The sequence below is a fragment of the Alligator sinensis genome, unplaced genomic scaffold (assembly GCF_000455745.1).
Source record: "Alligator sinensis unplaced genomic scaffold, ASM45574v1 scaffold246_1, whole genome shotgun sequence".
Lineage (NCBI taxonomy): Eukaryota > Metazoa > Chordata > Crocodylia > Alligatoridae > Alligator > Alligator sinensis.
Genome location: NW_005842367.1, coordinates 1,295,909 through 1,315,610, shown reverse-complemented (window position 1 = coordinate 1,315,610; position 19,702 = coordinate 1,295,909). Strand labels below are relative to the sequence as shown.

Below are 19,702 nucleotides of genomic sequence, written 5' to 3'. Positions count from 1 at the left end.
ACTATCTACATGATCATCTTAAAATACATTTATTTATGTAATACTTACATGACCAAATGGCTTATCAGGAAATAAACCTGCTTTTTATGAAGAGCAACACTCAATTAAGATTGCTTAAAATAATTCTGAATCAAGTTCACGGTTGCTTCTGATTTACCAAATGGCTTTCTCATTTATATACACAAAAAACAGGAAGCAATGAAAAATCTGAAAATGAAAGATACAAAATCTCGTTCAGGGATCAGTGCTCCTGAGCTGCTTCATGTACTGTGTGATAGATAATAATATGAAAGCGACTTTATATTAATATGAAAGAAGACCTGCCTCTTTATTTACAGTGGTTCTGCAATTCTAGGTAGCAATATGCACACAAGGCACATCTACAAGACACATTTCCTGCAGAGCTGCCTCATTAGCTCTGCCATAAGTCTCAACATCTACACAGGCTATCCTATTAGGCCACAGAAACGAATTAACTAGGCCATAGGTTAGTACTTGTAAATACAAGTACTATCCTTCATTGGCATTCTTTAATGTCCAGCAACACACACGTAGATGCTGACAGGGCTGACTGGGGCATGAAGGTTTTTCAGTGCAGGGGCAGCCTGCTGGCTAGCCCTGCACTGTAGCACGTTCATACCCCATCCAGCCCCTATGCAGCATGTTGAGCTCGGTTAGAGCAGCCCCAGGCTGGCAGGCTGACCCTCCAGGCCTCCCTGCCACCTGGGGCTGCTCTGACCCAGCTCTATGTGCTGCAGTCCCAGGTGCACATGAAGACACAGTGCCCGGTGATCATGGGCAACTGGTGCCTCCCGAGTCTGTGGGGGGGCACCAGATCACTGATGGGGAGGGGGTCCCCCAGCCACTGATCACCGACCAGGGGGTGGGAGGGGTCTCCCCGCAGCTGATCACTGAGAAAGCAGCGAAACCAGAAGTACACTTCCGCTGGCACTTTTAGTTTTGACACTGGCGCTTTCAGGGGGTGCACAGCCGATCTCAGGGGGTGTATGTGCACCTGCATGCACCCCCTAGGCATCGTCAATGCCCAGAATCAATAAATTCTAGTACTTTACATTCATTTCACATGTAGATGCACCCAAAGACTGACTTTCTGGTACATTCTTCCATCCCTTCCCCGTGTTAAGTTCCTCCACATTATATGCATGATTCTACAAACACCTGCAACTCCCTTTGAAGCAGATTATGACTGAGACACAATTTAGAGAAACTGTATAGACTTCAGTGAGAATTGAGAGTGTTTTTAACCTAAAATATTGGGCTCGGAGGCTAAGGTTAGCTGTGCTGTGAGAATAAGGAAAAAGAGGTGTAATTCTTCTGAACATTTCCCTGGAGTAGCTTCACTAAGAACAGGATAACATTTGCACTTAGCCAAACAACACAATACAGTGCTACAGAATTTGAACCATAGCTAGGGTTACCATATTTCCAGTTTCCAAAAAAGGAGGACACCTGTGGGGGGGGATGTAGACCCCAGATGCTGGCCTGTGGAAATAATCTCCATCATAACAGCTAATACACATGCGGGCATGACTAGAGGGCCTGAAGATTCCATAAAACCTGAACTTCTACCCTCCGTAATCTCATGACCCAGATACATGCGTTAAGATGCTTGAAGAATGCTCAGTTTACCACAATGATATAATCCCAGTAATTATGAATGTGGTGAGATCAGTTATGAGTTGTCCAGATATGATGGACAAGTGAATAATAGAGCAATTTGAGTGACAATTGGTTGAGAGATATGATTGACAGGTGGTGTGACATAGTCAGCATAAAACCTGTGAGAGCCACCACCTCAGTGTGCAATTGGATGTTGGGAGTGACTGGGACTGTGCGACTGAATTTGTGTGCGATTGCACATGACTGAAATGTGGTGTATGTGCAAGAAAGTACAACTGGAATCTTGACTGGGTGTGTGGGGCAGTCTCTCACCAAGAGAATAGGGTGCTTGTGTGAGCTACTGCTGGGCTTAGTACTCAGTGTGATGGGAAAAAGCATAAAAGCCTCAGAGAGTGACAAAGGCTGCAGCAACCGGCTCTCCTCTACACTAGGCCTTGGAGCTCAAGGTCACCACCTAATAGTGACATGGAGGTATTGTTGTTTTTATCTTTGTAAATACTGTATATACTCACTGGTTTTGTGATTCTGGCTGCTGTTACTATTGTTAATGTTCTGGAACTTATTTTAATACACACTTTGATTACCTTTCTTCCTGAGTCATGTGGTTATTGGTATATTTGCTCTGTGGGCAGGGCTAGGCTGCAAGCCAATACCTGGAGAAAAGTCACTTTTTTGGCCCACCAAACAGCAGGCTGGTAAGGTAAAAGAGGCCTAACAACCCTCTGTATTCATCACTCTAGAGATCCTGTGAGTCTGCTCCCTTCAGGGAAGGGGGTGATCCATATTTCTAGTTTCAGAAAAGAGGACACCTGTGTTGCCCCTAGGATTCTTATTGCCAGAGACCCCCAAGGATTGACACGGCCCCTCGTCTGATTTGGTATCAAGTGAACTTTTAGTAACCCGTAAGCTTATTACAAGTATTCATAGGTGACGTGTAAGGGGATCATGGGGGGGCATGTGCCCCCCCCTGAAATTGGCTCTTGCCAGCCGGAGAGTGGGGAGCGCCGGCCAGTGCCCCCCCTGAGAAGTGACGGTGACACTTTTGGTTTTGCAAGCAGCACTTCTGATTTGCTGCCAGTGCTTCCGGGGTCAGCGATTGGCCACTGGGGACCGCTCCCCAGTCAATCACCCATGAAAGTTTTCTTCCATGTAATATGACCTGGCAAGTGGTTCCTTTAGATGTTACAGCAGCAACCTTCAGTGGTACCAGCCTCAGATCCTCTGCTGGGTGTGTAGGATATTAGTTTCCAGATTCCTCATTGTTCAAACAAGAAATTTAAGGTTGCTCCTGTCTCCCCAGGGTGGCAACAAAGAACACACATGTTCATTTGTTTGTCCATCTCTTCTGTAACTTTTCTCATCCCAAATTGTCCAATCCCCTGGCTCTGTGGCAAGCATTCCTTACATGGTATACCAATCACCCGGTACTGTCAGCCACATTCCTTATAGGGAAACTGTTGTCCCTTGCTCACCTAGTGCTCAAACACAGCACTCACAGCTCCCAATGTCACAGAAGGTGCTCTGTTCAATTTTGTTGCTTAGTTCTGGGAAGGCCTGGACTATGACTAAAAGCCTTAGCATAACTCAGTTTGCCTGCTACAACCTGTGGAGGGGAAGGAGGCATTTCTACCAGAAATGTGTGCAGAGCTTACTGCACAGCTGCCACCATAAAGCACCTCTAAGAGAGTTTCCCTTTGTGCTGAAAAATGTGTGGTCTTGTATAACAGAGAACTTGTGGCTCTCCGTTACTTTTAAGGAAAGATGCTATAGCCAAAAGACCCCAGACAATTGAGCAAGGGCTAGCTGCAAGGCAGCAAAGAAACACTGTTGCCTAGACAGGCGGGGAGATGCTCATTAGCCTGAAAGGGTACACCTGCAGCCAGTTAGGAGAACTCTGCCTAGGATGAGTTGCAGTTTGGGGCAAGAAGCTATTACTGCTCATTACAGAACTAGCTGCCAGACTATTGGGCAGAGACTAGGTCAGACAGTAAGGGTGTTGCTAGAACAGCAGTCACAAGCTGCCATGGAAACCAGGCCCTAAAAAGAAACCTCTGTGTCTGGCTGGGGCACCTGACCTGAAGGGGCAGGGCTTAGGCAGTTTATAAACCCAGAGTCTGAGCCAGAAAGCTAGCCTGGCCAAATAAGATGCAGGTGGTTTCCTGGCTCACTTCTGGGCTGCTTTGGGGAATATCTATAAGAGGCTAATTCTTTGCAGAATAATACCTTCAAGGATAAGGAGAAGAAGCCTGGCTGCAAGGCAATGAACTAATACTGATGCTCCCACCTAGAGTAGATTAAGCTTATAAGTGTGCTTACTTCTTGTTACAGTTTAAACCAATGGTTTGGGACTACCAGGGGTGGTGCAGAGGTCACAGTAGTGCCTGAGAGAATGAGTGTCTTGAGCCTACCATGGGCTAAGGAGGTCCAGAACATGGAGTGTGCTTGAGCCCAAAGATGAGCTATAGCCTAGACAGACTGTAGCCTAGTCCAGGCTAAAGCCAGGCAGGAGCCAGGGGGTCCAGAGGGAGCCAAAGTGGGCTCATTGCCCTGGGCCTCCTGGCCTTGTTTCTACCCTGCCTTGGACACCTATAGAAACAAGAGCTGGAGCCCAGAAGTCAGGTCTAGCATAATAGGCCGAGGCTAAAAGACCCAGCTGGAGAAAAGAGGTGGAAGCTGAGAAGGCTGAGATCCTGACAAGGGAGTGATGGTACAGTAACACCTGCAAGGGATGGGCATGACTGTAGAGGAGGTCAGAGACTGTGAATAGCCCTTAAGGCTACAAGTGCCCTGGGGGCATGGACTGGCCAAGAGTGCCCACTTATCAGGAGGCCAGGATTGAGACTGGTGGGATGGGGAGGGACCTGATGACTGTCAGAGGAACTGCAGATCACTCTAAACTTCATTAGGAAGTCTCCCTTTTGATCAAATAAGTACATCAAGGCATATCAGGCAAATGAGAAAGGGGAGGGTACCCTAGAGCTGGAGCAGACAAGGATGGCATGGTAACCAGGGGGTATTATGGCCACCCCTGGAGCACAGCCTTGCTACACGTTGGCTTTCCAAACATCTGCCAACCCCTGTGGCAGCCAGTTTGGTGCTGTGAGTTTAACTTTTACATCTGCTATACATTGCTACCCATTGCTCTTTCTAAGCAAATATATATTGATTCAACAGGGGAGTGCAAGTGAACTTTAGTAGAACATGTGTGAGCATTCAGCACTATGAATGTGCCAAAGGCTTACAAAAATGTTTAGTTATGGGCAGAGAAGTCAAAATTATTCTCCTTCTCCTGGGGATGAAGTGGCAAGGGATGGGCCTCATATATGGGAAACTGAAGAACTGCAGGATGAGATGCTGGTTGTGAAACATAACATCACCATGTCCTACAGCAGAGCAATTTTACTTGTGCATCATACTAGTGGTCTTTCCTGCACGTTCTTTTCTCTCTCCAGGCTTCCTTTTGTGTTTGGGTGCTCCCTTGGCCTCACCATTGCATTTGTAGGTTTGGAATATGTGAGGAGGAGGGGATAAATGAGTGGGGGATTTCCAGGAGGGTAGGGGCATCTGTGCCAGGACACACTACTGCTTTAGTAAAGACATCACTTCAGATTGCTGCAGATGGACTTCCCTCCATTCTTCAGCTGCTGTGGCTCTCTTCTAAGCTTCAGTCACAAGGTCAGCAAACATCCCTCCCTTATCACTTCTCTAGATTTTTCTAACACTGAGCAGCTATTAAGGCCTTGACTGTGATAACTATGCTGTCTTGGGGCTTGCCTACACTGCAGTGGCAGCAACTCCTGACAAGCCTCTAAGTGCTAAGCAAATGGCATAAATAGCAAATTTCCCAGTACTGATCTCCATGCTAAGAATGATCACCTGGGCTGAGGGGTTGGCTATCAACTTTGGAGTGCTATTTCCAGCTGCTCTACCTCATCTGGGGTGAGATGTTTTCCACATTACTTTCCTTTTCTGTAGAACCTGTTTACCAATGCTACATGGGTGGCTGACTCTGGGGTGACATGTATTGAGGGTGGGTCATCCTTTTTCCTCCTTTGTTTTTATTAAACTTAGTCTTCTGGATACAGCTTTTTTTTTCTTGTGAAGGATGAAGCAGAGGAGGCAATGAGCAGCTCTACCTCCTTTGTATTTTTTATTAATAGCCCAGCTTCTCCATTAAACAACACACCCAGATTTTCCCTAAAATGTTTTTACTTTTTTATCATCTTTAACGTTCTTAAAACTCATGTTTTGCCTATATTTATTGGGGGGGGGGGGTTGTTGTGTTGTTTTTGTTTGTTTGTTTGTTTTTGTTTTTGTTACTCCCTTCAAATTTTGCACTATTTATTTCCATACTCTGTTAGTGACATGCTCTTCCCTCTGTTACTTGTTCACATAGATTCATACTGTTACGGGCTGGAAGGGACCATGTAGATAATAGAGTCCAGTCCCCCTGCACTAGGCAGGAAAACACAACTGGGGTCAAGTGACCCCAGCAAGGTAACTGTCCAGTCACCTTTTGAAGGCTTCCAGGGTAGGTGACTGCACCACCACTGGAGGAAGTTTATTCCACAGTCTGGACATCCTGACTGTGAAGGAGTTTTTCCTGGAATTGAGCCTGAAGTGACCTTCCAGGAGTTTGTATCCATTGTTTCTGGTCTTCCCCAGGGGTACCCTGGTGAACAGCTGTTCACCGAGTTCTTGATGTATTCTCCTGATGTAGCAGTAAGCTGCTACCGAGTTCCCTCTCAGTATTCTCTTCTGTAGGCTGAAGAGGCCTAGGTCCCTCGACCTCTCCTTGTATGACTTGTCTTGCAGGTCCCTGATCATATGGGTGGCTCTTCTCTGGACCCTCTTAAGCTTTTTTCCACATCCTTGTTGAAATGCAGCGCCCAGAACTGGATGCAGTACTCCACCTGCGATCTCACCAGTGTGGAGTACAGTGGGAGTGTCACTTCCTTAGTTTTCCATGAGATGCAATGGTTAATGCATGCCAGCATGTTGTTTACCCTGCTGGCCACAGCATCGCGCTGCTAGCTCATGTTCACGTGATGGTCGATCATTATCCCTAGGTCCCTTTCGGCCATCGTGCAAGTCAAATTGTTGCCACTGAACCTGTAGGTATGTTGGGGATTGTTTGCCCCCAGATAAAACACCTTACACTTCTGAGTGTTTAACCTCATCTGGTTCTGGTCCACCCAACTGTCCAGGTCCACCTGTATCTGCAACCTATCTTCTGGTATGACCACACTCCTCCATAACTTGGTGTCATCAGCAAGCTTTTCACCCCTCTCATCCAAATAATTGATAACTATGTTGAAAAGCACGGGTCCAACCATGGCCCCCTAAAGGACACCACTGGTCATTTCTCACCAGGACAACAGAGATCCATTCATGAGAACTCTCTGGGTCCTACTGTGCAGCCAGTTTTTCACCCACTGAACTGTTAAGGAGTTAAGCCCACAATCTTCCAATTATTCCACAAGAATATCATGGAATACGAGATCAAAAGCCTCTTGGAAGTCTAGGTATGTAATGCCGACCTTCTCTCCTGGGTCCCATAGATGGTTCAAGTAAACAAGGTGGTATGCACTCAGTCTCTCAGCCAAGATGAACACTAAACACACAACTTGCTAATATAAGTTCCTTTTAAATTCTTCATTAGTGCTTGCATCATTGATAATGTAACTGTCAAATTCCCTCTGGGTTAATGCATGTCAATACACAGTACTTCTTCTCCCTCAACTGTACTTTTTTTTTTTTTTTTTGGATCCTGAATAGTTTCTATCTTCAAGTCCAGGGTTAGCTGCATAATTACAGTACAGAAAGTGGTCCCTTGAGGAAAGCTAAGTAAATGTAGTTTTCTCTTATTAGTAAATAAATATGTGTATATAATAAATTAGCTACAAACATACGTTAATATCACAAGTGGATCCAAGATATTTATATGTGACTAGAACTAGTCACTGCAAAAAGTATGGCTTTTTGTCAGACCATGCAGGAAACCAAGTAAAATATGTTTTTTGGGTTTGGTATGTTTTTAATGAGATGATTCAGTAAGCAAGCTTGTCTCCAAAAAAAAAAAAATTAGATATTTAGTAGCAGTAGCATAATGTTGTGTTTAAGTATCCTGAATATCATACTTATGTATTCATAATTTCTTTTAAAAGCTGGTTAGATTCATTGTTCTTAAGTGTGCCTTGAGATTCTATGAAATGCAAAACATTTTTATTTTATTTTTATTTTTATTTATTTATTTATTTATTTATTTATTTATTTTTACAATAGAAAGTAATCCATGAAATGTACAGATTCAAAAAAGAGAGCCCTATGTAATTTATATTGGAGCCAGTTTTTAAATGAAGTTGATAGTTACGGGTGAGACAAATCTAGGTTCTCTACACAGTTTTTCAAAATGACATCAATGAGCAAAGCTGATGTAAAATATTAGCTGGAGTATATGTGGAGACTTCTGTGCAGTAGCATTTTTTACCCTACTTTGCATTGGCATCAATATTTTTACTTAAGGATCAAAGTTAAGGAGGATCAAGCCCTGCCCATTCATAGCACAAGGGATGTCATCTCTTGCTTGATTCTGAAAGAGGCTGATGGGCCAGCAGCTGGTCTGGGGCCTAGGATGGGCGCAGTCCAGCCAGTTCAGCTGGAAGTGACACTTCCTTTCAGAATCAAGCTGAATCAGAACCCCCTTCTGGAAGGGGGTAGGAAAGGCTTGCCCAACTGCTGCCCGTGGAAGGTGCAGCTTGGGCAATTTAGCATGGTCCCTGGATGCCAGTGTATTCACAACCCTCGAACTGAGGGCTGTCAATGCACAGCTTCTCTGTACAGTGCATATTATGTCTGAAATGTTGTGAAGCCTCACAATGAGCCTCTCTGTCCTTTCTCTGCAGAATCAGCTGCCAGACATGGGGGAGAACCACCTGGAGCTTGCAGCAATGGGGGCCCCAAGGATGCCTCCAGCCTCTGCAGGTGCACTCCACATACATCAGCTCTGTCAGCACGAGAGCCAGGATGGAACAGCTCTCCTCAAGCAGCTGGTCATCCTCTGTGAGGAGCGACTTGCTGAGTCAGGCTTGGCACTGTGAGTACTGCAGGATGTCGGAGGCAGGGTCTGTCACCACACCCAGTATCCAGACCTCATATCTATCCCTGGCCCTGCCTGGTCCCTGGCAGCTGCCTGTGGACCTGCCTCAGGCCCTGCAGTAGACATGGCACCAGGCAGGGCCCCCAATGTCTGCTTCAGATCCTGGACCCATAACTTTGCCTGCCATTCACTGCTTGCCCTGGCTCGATGTGGCCCCTGAGTGGGAGGTGCCCATGGCAGGGCTGACTTCCCACACAGGACCTACTAGCCCTGGCCCCATGAAGGAGATGGGGGAGTGGGCTGAATTGGCTGGACTGCGCCCATCCTAGGCCCCAGACCAGCTGCTGGCCCATCAGCCTCACCACGGTATCCGGACCTGAGGTGGTGTTGGCAGAGCTGGGGTTCTGGGCATCTCCCTCCAGGCTCTGTGCCATGGGCATCTCCTTCCCACTGTTCTCCCCCTGGCAATTGTCAAGAGACACTGTAAATAGTTTCATGGGGATGAGGGTGCTTTATTGGTGGTGCATGCGGGGGGTCTGTTGTTTGGGAAGGAGGGGGTCTGTCATTGCATTGTGGAGGGAAATAAAGGTTGGGGTTTGCAAGCTGTCTGTAGTGTGTATGTTCTTGAGGTCACACTGTGGGGCTTTGGGCAGCTACCCAGGCACCCTACTGTTGGGTGGGGGGCAGGGGGAGGGTAAAGGCAGTGGTCAGCAAGCAGCTTGTGGACATGATGCCCTGGCCACCCCTGTGGGGGAGGACAAGGTGCCTCCATGGTGCGCTGGGGACACGGTTCCAGGACAGTGTCCTAGAGGGCTGTGTCAGCAGGCTGCAGGCTGCTTGGGGCCACAGAAGCATGTGGCCAGGGACCAATGCACAGGGCAGCCTTTTATGGAGTGGTATTGGCACCCAGGCAGCTGTAGCCTGAGCCTAGCACTCCCCTTGGCTGCTGCAGTGGGGTAGGGCAGGACAGGAGCAGCCCTGACCTAAACTGCTCCTTCCCAGCTAAATTTTACTCCTGACCTGGGCACATGTGTAGACACTGCACCTGCTATGTGTCATAGCCTTAGTGCAGCTCCCTTCTCCAGGCTCTCACCAGTCTGCTGTGTCAAGGTTTCCTCAGTCTGATCAGAATCCTGACACTGCCTCTGGCCCTGGGTTACTGGACAGACTTTCAGGGTGCAGATTTTCTTTCTAGCAAACCTCTGGAGGCCTTGTCCTCTCTGGCCTTGACCCTCTGTTAGTATTTGCATTAAGAAGTCTGCGTAAGTGACATAAAAGGTGTTGCACACGCTCAATTGGTCTAAGAGTGGGAATTATCTAGAACCCATGAAGCTGTCTAGAACCCATGACTTAAGTGACATCATGACCTACTTTCTGTGCATGGAGCATGAGCAACGGGGACTGAGTTGTGGTGTGAATTGTTTCAAATGTTGTATGTGGTGAGATGTTCACTCACCTGAGGTAACTTGACATCAGATTGGATGGAGGTATGATGGACGGTTGAGTGACTGACAGGAGTAGTGTGACCAGAGAAGTTTAAAGGAGCATGCACTTATGTAATGTGGACTCTTTGAAGAAGGATTGGAAAGTGGGCTCTTTTGAAAACAATTGTAGATGGGTGTGTGTGAGTGGTCCATTGTGTAATTCTAGTGTGTTGAATGTGGGTAACTGTCAGTGTGAGGTGATTTGAATCTGTGAAGTGAGTCAGCCTGGCTGTTAGAAGTACAGCTCTGAGGAGGGAGCCTTGGATATTAACTGAATTTCAGCCTTGGAAATTTAATTGGAGACCATCAGAAGCAAAGTCATCTGAAAAAGCGTAACATAAGGGTATCACCCACTCCTGTATTGTGGTGTGCTTAGTACCCTGAAGGGAAAGTGGATGACTCCACATAAGGGAAGAGGGAGGAAGGACTCCAGTGTACTGACAACCTGTGTTAAGTAAGCAAGAGCTTGCACCATATGGTGAGCAAGTCAGTCACTTTTGCTCTAGTCTTTATTCACACAACTTTGTGTTATATTGTCGGCCTGTTCCATGTATATATGTTTGCTATCTGTTAAAGTCCTATTGTTTGTTTTGCAGTTTAACCATTTACAATATAGTCCAGTTGTTGTTGAAACTTACCTGAGTTTCCTGTGGGTATGTAAGTGCAGGCACACAGTGGGGTCAGGCAGTAGACCAGTGCTTAGTGGTAAAGCACCATGATTTTGACAGAAGATAACCACTCTCCTTTTGAGGTTTATCAATTCTAAATACTAATTAAGAGATTCGTGGCTCTTCACCTCCACTGACAGGTGAGACTGTGATACAGTTGTCTAGGCTCTGAGACTAGTACAGCTCCCCAAATAGCTCAATAGCTAATCACATCTTTTCACAGGACTCTAGCTTTCAGCACACGCTGATTTACAACTTGCCTCACCCAGAACATATGATCCTTGACACAGACAGACACAGGCTTTGCAAAAGGTGTTTCTAAAACAACCGCTCTACTTTAGACAGTAATAGATAGGCAGACAGGGGTAAAACAATGAAGCATTCTTCTTTGTTTCAGTTTCCTTATTTCTCTGGGGCATTCAGCATGACATGTTACAAGTCCTCTTGGGTTTGCAGAATCATCCCCCTTGCTGCTCATGGATTTGTCTCCAATAGAATCTGTGTCCAATTAATAGAATCCCTCCCCTATAGTCAAATTCCCTCAACATTGGTTTGTGCCTTCATCAAAAAGCCCCATTTCTAAGTTCCTTTAATCCTCCCTTGTTCGAGCTGTTTTGTCCATATGGCCCCTTAGAAATGCTGGCATTCTAAAGGTTTATACCAACATCTCATCAATTTGACCCTCTCACAGGGTCCATTCCTTCAAACTCTTACCCTCTGCAAAGAAGTGGGAGAAAACTGGTTTTATTTGGCACAGTTTGGTTTGCTGCAGTGGGGTAGGGCAGGACAGGAGCAGCCCTGACCTAAAGGAAACAACCTATTCAAAAACAATGCCACCCTTCAAGCCTCTCAGCTTACTGGGTGTGAGGTAAAATCATTGCAAAAGACATCACTAACACATAAACCTACACTGTTCATAAAATTAAACCTGACCAAAAACCTAATGGCCTACAATGAAATCTTGCTCAATTGAAGTCAGTGGTAAAACTCCCACTGGTTTCACTAAGCTCCAGATTTCATCCATGGTGCCTGCTACGATGCACATTGTCGTATGTTGGGTAATGATGCTTCAGGAGGTAAGATAGTTTTCTCTATTGTGAGCTAAATCCTCTGACATTCCCAGTTCAATGGCTTTATGTGAGATTTGCACTCTACACTTTTGTAGCAGAATTATTCACAGCTAGCATCCTAGACTAGGTACCAAAAGAAACAGATGCCTGTGGTAATCCCATTAGCCCAGAAGGTCCCCAGCCTAGGGGTTCTTAACTAGTGGGCCAGATCCGGTCTGTGGGCCGTATTTTGCCCACCCCTGGTTTGAATGCTGTTGACTCTGTTGGGGCTCAATCCAAGGAGCTACATGGTAAAAATCATTAGACTTTTGGCTTTGGACTAATATCGTATGTAGTCTGCACTAACCTGGCAGGGTTAGTGATGATGGTTTCAACCCAGATGGCTTTATTTACCTGGCAAGGGAGATCCCCTTCTTCCTAGCCATGAATGACTTGGTGTAGTTGAGGGTAAAGATCTGTCCATTACACTGTGGGCACCCCTGTGAGAGTCAACTATAGCCCCCCAATAGGAGATTCTTGGCTATACAGTTTATGGTGATGGAGGATTACCCTTGGGCTCTTCCTCTAACTTGCTCTTATGGCCTTTTGGCTAAGGGCAAGTGAGATTAGGGGGCATCTGAACCCCAAGGCCTCTGGGCTTGAGGCTCGCCCTTAGGATACCTTCCATGGATTTGGGAGTATCTGAAGCCCCAGGCTGTAAAGTCTGGGAGGCAGAAAACTTGCTAGTGATAGCAACACACTCTAAGCTCTGCTTTGTCAATAGAATGAGGAACTGTTTTGGCTCATTTGGCCTGTGACATGAAATTTAAAAAAAAGTCTGTAAATGGCCACATTTATGAGATGCTGACTATGTAGTAGCTTGTTACTACTGCACGGTAATGTCGCATGGCATGAAGCATAATGTGATGCTACGGCATTGTAGTAACAAGCTACTGCGCAGTCAGCGTTACCAAAAAGCTGCTCAGAGGTGCTACTGCGTAGTAACTCTGGTTACTGCAGTCATTTAGTACTTGTGTATACACAAGTACCACACAGCTACACAAGTGCTAAATGACTACGCAGTAACTACTGCGCAGTCATCATCTTGTGTAGATGCAGCCACTAGGTACAAAAATGCTGCTGCTTAAAAGCGTATTTATGGAATACCTGTGCTAAAACTTGCAGCAGCTTAAAAAAGGTAAAATGCATCAATTCTGGGTGAACAAAGTCTATGGGTACCCATAGTATGTTGCCTATGTGAAAATTACTACAAGCAATTACTACAATTTGTTTATTTCAAAGTCACTGTTTTCAAATTTGTCCCTGCTTCTATGTACTCAGGGAGAATAGGGCCAGACAGTAAGGGGGGTGGGAAGGGGGCTGTAGGGAGAAGGTGGAGGGGCACAGGGCAAGGGGGGCATCAATTCTATACCTAGAAAATTATAATAAATTTATAATTCTCCATATATAGAACTTTATTATGGGGGGGGGTGGCATCTTATGTTGAGAGTTGTCTTATATTCAGGGTCATGTAAAGACAGTACTTTGGTTATTCAGTAGGCCTGTGCAAAGCAGCTAGTATTTGCTTCAGATTTGGTCAATTCAGGGGGCAGTGATTTGATTCGATGATTTGAATCACTGTCCCAAATCGATTTGGCCAAATCAGATTTGGAGACTCAGCCACTGCCAAATCAGCCAAATCTCCGAATCAAACAGGCCCCATCACCCCACCCACTCCCCCAGCACCATCAATGGCTGCCCCACCCAGCCCCAGTGTCCCGGCTCTTTAAAAAAAGCCCCGCGCTCACCAGCCCCCCACTGCCCCATGCTGCATGGGGGGCTCTGCCATGAGCTCCTATCCCTCACACGCGCTCTCAGTCCCAGCCTCCAGGCTCTTTAAAAAAAAAAAAAAAAAGCCCAGCACTCACCAGCTTCTGCCACATGGGGTGGCAGTGGGAGTGATCCCCACTGCCCCATGCTGCATGGGGGGACTCTGCCCCCAGAAGCCCCGATGGCCAGTGCAGCAACCAGTGAGTATGGGGCTTTTTCTTTTTTTTTTTTAAGAGCAGGGATGCTGGGGCCGGGCGGGGCAGCCATTGACAGGGCTGGGAGAGCAGACGGAGGTCAGGGGGGTGCTCAGGGGAGCAGGCAGGGGATGGGGCCTGGTGGGGCTCCCCCCATGGTCCCCTCTCCACTCCTACAGCCCTCCCCCCACGAGCTCCCTACTTACCAGCACAGAGTCTGGGTTCAGTTCCCTGCGGCAGCAATCGGAGACTGCTCAAATCTCCGAATCTCTCCAAATCTTTTACGAATCAATTCAGAGAGCTTCAAATCGATTCAGACCTTTTTACTGGTCTCCCAATTCGATTAGGATTCAGAGATTTGGGCGCTGAATCGGGCCAAATCCCCTCCAAATCGAATCAGCAACTGAAGCTTTGCACAGGCCTAGTATTCAGTGCATATTGAGATTGTAAAATCATAAACAAATTATTTCAATTGATACTTAAATTATAAATGAGTGGAAACATTTTAAGGGGTTTGAGTGTAATAAATGGAACATACATATTCACATACATACATATACTCTGCATATCCTGATATTTATTATTCATCAGAAAAAAAAGTGTTAGTAAACTAATTCTTAGTCTATTTCTACCTAACTTCTTTCAACAGACACCGGCAGATTAAAGTTAATTGCTGCCCTAAGGTTAGCCCAGAAGAGTCTGTGTTTGCTTTTCTCCTTGGGCCACTCCAAGTACGTTCTCTTGGCCATAAGTGCTTTCAGCTTGTGATACCGGGCAGGAATGATATACTGAGGAATTGGGTCCAGTAAAATGAGGATCAAGCTGTTTGAGCTCTCACTAAACAATTTGTGGTGGGCAAAGTAAAGCTCATAATGGCACCATTCACTCTGCACAAAATTGGGACTCAGAACAAAGATGGATTTGTAGCTTTTCTCAATGCAGTTAATGATGTTCTCCACAATGCTTTTGCCTGGAATGAAGTTCCTCTCATGCACACATAGCTGTATGGACCCCTCTTCCCTCTCCAGATTTGGTATCAGATCGTTCTTCACCCATAAAGAATCATGTTCACTGTATGAAATGAAAGCATGAAACTGTAAATGGCTTGGTAGTTCATCAGGGTGACTGTTCCAAACCCGTCGCTTTGTTTGTGTCCACTGCCACATCATCTTCAAATACCATGGGGCATCAAAATAGATGCACAGAAAAGACACCAAAGCCACAAGGACCACTGTAATGATTAGAACAGTGACAAGCAAGAGAGCTGTATTGCAAGCTATTTTGGACAAATGGAAATCCTTTAGTTGGTTTCCTTTCCAGCCTTCTGGATATTCACATACATACATTTCTGGCCAGCCCCCCAGCCTTGAAGAGCTTTGTTTTGCAATATTAATAAAGTCTTGTAATTCACAAGAACATTTGAATGGATTTAGTCCTGCTTTTAGCCTTCTGATATTTTGACAGCTCTGGAAGAAATCAGAAGAGGGTGTAAGAATTTGATTCATTTCTATATTCAGGAATTCCAGAGCACTGAAATGCCTGCACCCAGGCAGGTCAGTGAGTCTATTAAAGGCAATATTCAACTCGCTCAAAGCTTGCAGCTCAGTAATCTCCTTGGGGATGGTACTGATTTGGTTATTTTGCAGGTCAAGTATCTGGACATAGAGTGGCAAACATTTGAAGACTGAGTCTGTCAATTTGTTTGAGGACAAGTTCAGTTTGACTAGAGTTTCAGTCCAGCTGCAGTGCTTTTTCTGTTCCTCATCACACTTCAGTGGATTCTGACTCATATCCAAATATTTCAAAGATATCATTTCTCTAGTCATTGAGCTCACCTTGGAAAGTTCTCTAAACTGGTTCTTCCTTAAAATGAGTGTTTCCAGGTGAACTAAGGTTTTGCAGTCTTTGAAAAGTAGGTCAGTTATATCATTGTTTGCAAAGCTTAAGTACCGAAATGGACTGATTGTTGAAGGGCAAAGCATATGCAACAGTTTTGAATCGGATATTGTCAAAGCTAGAATGTTCATTTCTGAAAATACCAAGTATAGGTCAGTCTGGGTAAAATATAAATCCATGATGGAAACTTTGTCTATTGTCAATGCTTTTAGAGAGGTATCAACATAATTAAAATGTTGTTTTTCAATATCGTTTAACTGTACCATATTGTGGATATTGAAATATTCAACAGATGTTTGCCATACAATCTCAAGAATTGTGATAAAGTCTTTCCAGGTTATCACAATGTTTTCCAGTGTTAGATTTTGTAATCTTGATTTTTTATTGAATTTGGACAATAGTTGTTTTAAATCTTCGATTCCTTTATTTGAAATATTTGACAATCCTAAACATTCTGTAGTATTTTCTATAACCGTCCAGTTGGATTGGGTATTTTGAGGGTTTGGGGCTCTAAACTGAAGACTCTCTGCATCTGACTGTGGCAGGCTCTTGGCTTCAGAGTCCTCTATTAAGTTATTTGAATAATTTTTGGTAAATTCATTTTCCTCTGACAACTTGATATTGTTCCAGAGGGTTAATGCAAGGACACAACCACAGAAAAAAAAGTTTGCAACAGGTCTTCCATTTTCTGGCATGTTTTCTTATGTTCTTTAGAGATGCTCACTGCTCTTTATTATCTCTGCATCTTGGTTTCTAATCCTGTAAAAATAATTCACATTAGGTCATCATCATAGTAATGATTACATAGACAGCAACTTAAGTGCTAGGGTCCAGTTTTGTCAAATGCTGAATGACCTTCTCTTCCCCTGATCTTAGTAGAAATTAATTGTATTCAGGAGAAGCACAGCACATTAATTTATATCTCTTTATTCTCTGCTACAGGTAAAATATCAAAATTACAACTTTTTATAATCTACTAACTTTATAAAGAATGAATTCATTTATCCTAAAATGTATCTGATTGACAGCTCAGGAGATTGAAAGCTATTATTTATGAACAGAACTGTTACCACAGGAGCAGGGACAATGCAAATTTTTCTACCCTTGAACTTTGAACTGAAGGGATTTGCCAAATGAAGGTTTTCCACAGTCATCCAAGTCTTTGGATTTTCTTCTGAAAAGTGCCATTTAGCCTCACTGGATGTATCTACATAAGACACTTTACTGAAGATTAGAGCTAATTACTGCACAGTAAGTTTCACCATCTACACATGCAGACACCTACTGAGAAGTAATTGGCTCTAATCGCCAGTAACTATGCCACTTGCAAATGCAAATAGACAATTACTTACTTGACTCTTGATTACTTATTGCACAGTAGCACATGTGTAGATGCCTGACAACGAGCACATTTGCTCCTGGTTAACTGGGCAGCAGGGGGAGGGAGATTGTTCCCTGCTGCTGAGGCGGGCTCCACCACCGGAGTCCCAGCAAGGACAATGTCCCCCTGTCCTGGCAGCAAGGAGCTCCCAGCCCCAACTCAACAGGGCTGGGCCTGGCAGATCCTTCTCTCCTAGCCCAAGCACCATGATTCCGGGGCCCGGGCTCAGAGATCCTTCTTTCCAGTGCCAGCTTCATGGTTGTAGGACCAGTGCTGGGAGCTTCTTCTCTCCTCTGCCAACTCTGCAGTTGCAGAGATGACACTGGGACAGTCTTCTCTCCCAGCGCCGGCTCCATACTCATGGAGCCGGCGCTGGGAGATTCTTCCTTGCAGGCTGGCTGGTTTCCCCTTGCAGACTGACAAAGTTCCAGCCTGCAAGGGGCTGCTTAGGGCTGGGGGGATCAGGATGCAGGCTTGGGGTTCCCTGCCCAGCTGCCCTCCCCACCCAGTGAGGCACCCAGTAACAACCCAGCAGCAGTGGGGGCGGTGGAGCAGAGCTGTGCCCCCCCACTGCTCCTGGACAGGCTCGGGGTGCCTCTCCATGGTGGTGCAGCCAGGACAGGACTCCTAGGGGGAGGGCAACAGATCTCTTACAGATCAACACAGAATGACATAATAAATTTTAGCTGACAAAATACATATAAAACACAGCTCATTTTCTGAATATGTTTCATGATATGAAACATTTTAAACTAATCGTGGGTATACTTAAATAAATATAAAGTAATACAAAATATAGTTTCTTACCAGGAAGTCCTGGTCCCCATATAAACAGAAAACGTTTATGGGAAATGACAGAAAGCAAAACTTCCTGGAACCCAATGAATTTACATAACAACATTAAACAATATGCAAACCTCCCAAAATCTGTTTGTGCCATCTACTGACTTCTTATGAAATTACACTTGATTTTGCCCATTTTGATATTTTTCCAAATATAACATTAATATACCTTTTGCCTCAAATGATTATATTATTGAAGTGGATATTTTCAAAAATCATAGAAAATGAGGGTTGGAAGGGACCTCAGGAAGTCATCTAGTCCAACCCTCTCCTCAAAGTAGGACCATCTCCAACTAGATCATCTCAGCCATTCTTATGCTTTGCAATAACCTAATAGAACTCCTTAATCCTCAATTTAATCTTTTTGCTGGATTTGTTAAAAAATAAATTAAATATTTTCTTTTGAACACATTTTAGATTGACAGCCAAATATCCTCTCCTAGAACTAAATAATAATAATCCAAGGCACGTTAATCTATGGCTTGTTTAAGGCCTCCCCCCAAACAAAGCCCATGGGGGGGAGGGCTGGCGTCCCTCTGCCCCCCGGCCTGTGGGGGATGCCCAGCAGGGCTTGGGGGGGCAGGGAATGGGGGCCCCCCACACCTGTCCTGCAGGCGCCCATTTTAGGGCCCTGGAGGTGCAGGTAAGGGAGCTCCAGGAGGAGGTTAGCAGGCTGAGGGGAATTAGGGAGGCGGAGGATGAAATTGATGGTTATTTCCTTTCCCTGCAGGACCATGCACACAAGGAAGAAGCACCCTGGGAGGTGCCCTCCACTGCTGAGTGGCAGATGGTCACATCCAGAACCAGGGCTGCTCGCAGCAAAGCAGTACCAGTTCCTCCAGTGCGGCTGGATAACAGGTACGAGGCCCTGGCAACACTGCAGGAGAAGGAAGGAGAGGAGGAAACCTCCAGTGAGGAGGCAACTCCACTCTCTTCATGCTCCAAACAGGCCAAAGGAGCCAAGCAGACCCTGAGGAGGAAGCATCAAGTGATCATCATAGGTGACTCCATCCTGAGAGGTACAGAGGGCCCCATCTGTTGTCAGGACTCCTCAACACACAAGGTCTATTGCCTCCCCGGAGCAAAGATTCGGGACATGACAGAGATGATCCAGGCCGTGATCCAGCCCACCGATTACTACCCCATGGTCCTAATCCATATGGGTACTAATGATGCGGCCAGGAGAAGCCCTGATCACCTGATGACGGGCTACCATGCTCTGGGGGCCGTGCTGAGGGAGATAGTACAGGTGGTATTCTCCTCTGTCCTACCAGTGAGTGGACGTGGAAGACGACATAAGACCCTGCATCAGAGAGACCAACTGGCAGCTTCGGGAATGACGTCTCTAGGCAGGCTTCGGCTTCCTAGATAACGACCCACACATCACGACGAGAGACATGCTCGGGTGGGATGGGCTTCACCTTTCCCCCAAAGGTAAGCATGTGTTCTCTTCTAGGTTGGCGGATCTCCTCCAGTGGGCTTTAAACTAGGCTCGTCGGGGGATGGGGAAGATGAGGGTGGAGGAAGCCTTGAACCAATAAACCAAGAGACACCCACAAGAACAGCCCAGCCTGGACCAACGACAAGCAGAATGAATACCCAGGTAAGCAACTGGGG

General features: G+C 45.7%; 1 protein-coding gene across 3 annotated transcripts in view; it reads right to left on the bottom strand.

Moving 5' to 3' along the window:
• Positions 1-14,522: 14,522 nt before the first annotated feature.
• The window catches only part of LOC102371494 (toll-like receptor 1), a 16,590-nt gene continuing 11,410 nt past the window's right edge, over positions 14,523-19,702 (bottom strand). For 2 of the 3 annotated variants that reach the window (XM_006029235.2, XM_006029234.1), the window contains one exon: positions 14,523-16,620. In XM_006029235.2, coding sequence (XP_006029297.1) covers positions 14,598-16,556 — 1,959 coding nt within the window. In that variant the 5' untranslated portion in view covers positions 16,557-16,620 and the 3' untranslated portion in view covers positions 14,523-14,597. Of the gene's footprint in view, positions 16,621-18,049; positions 18,071-19,702 lie in introns of those variants that run through there. The other variant, XM_006029236.3, reaches the window with a different exon arrangement.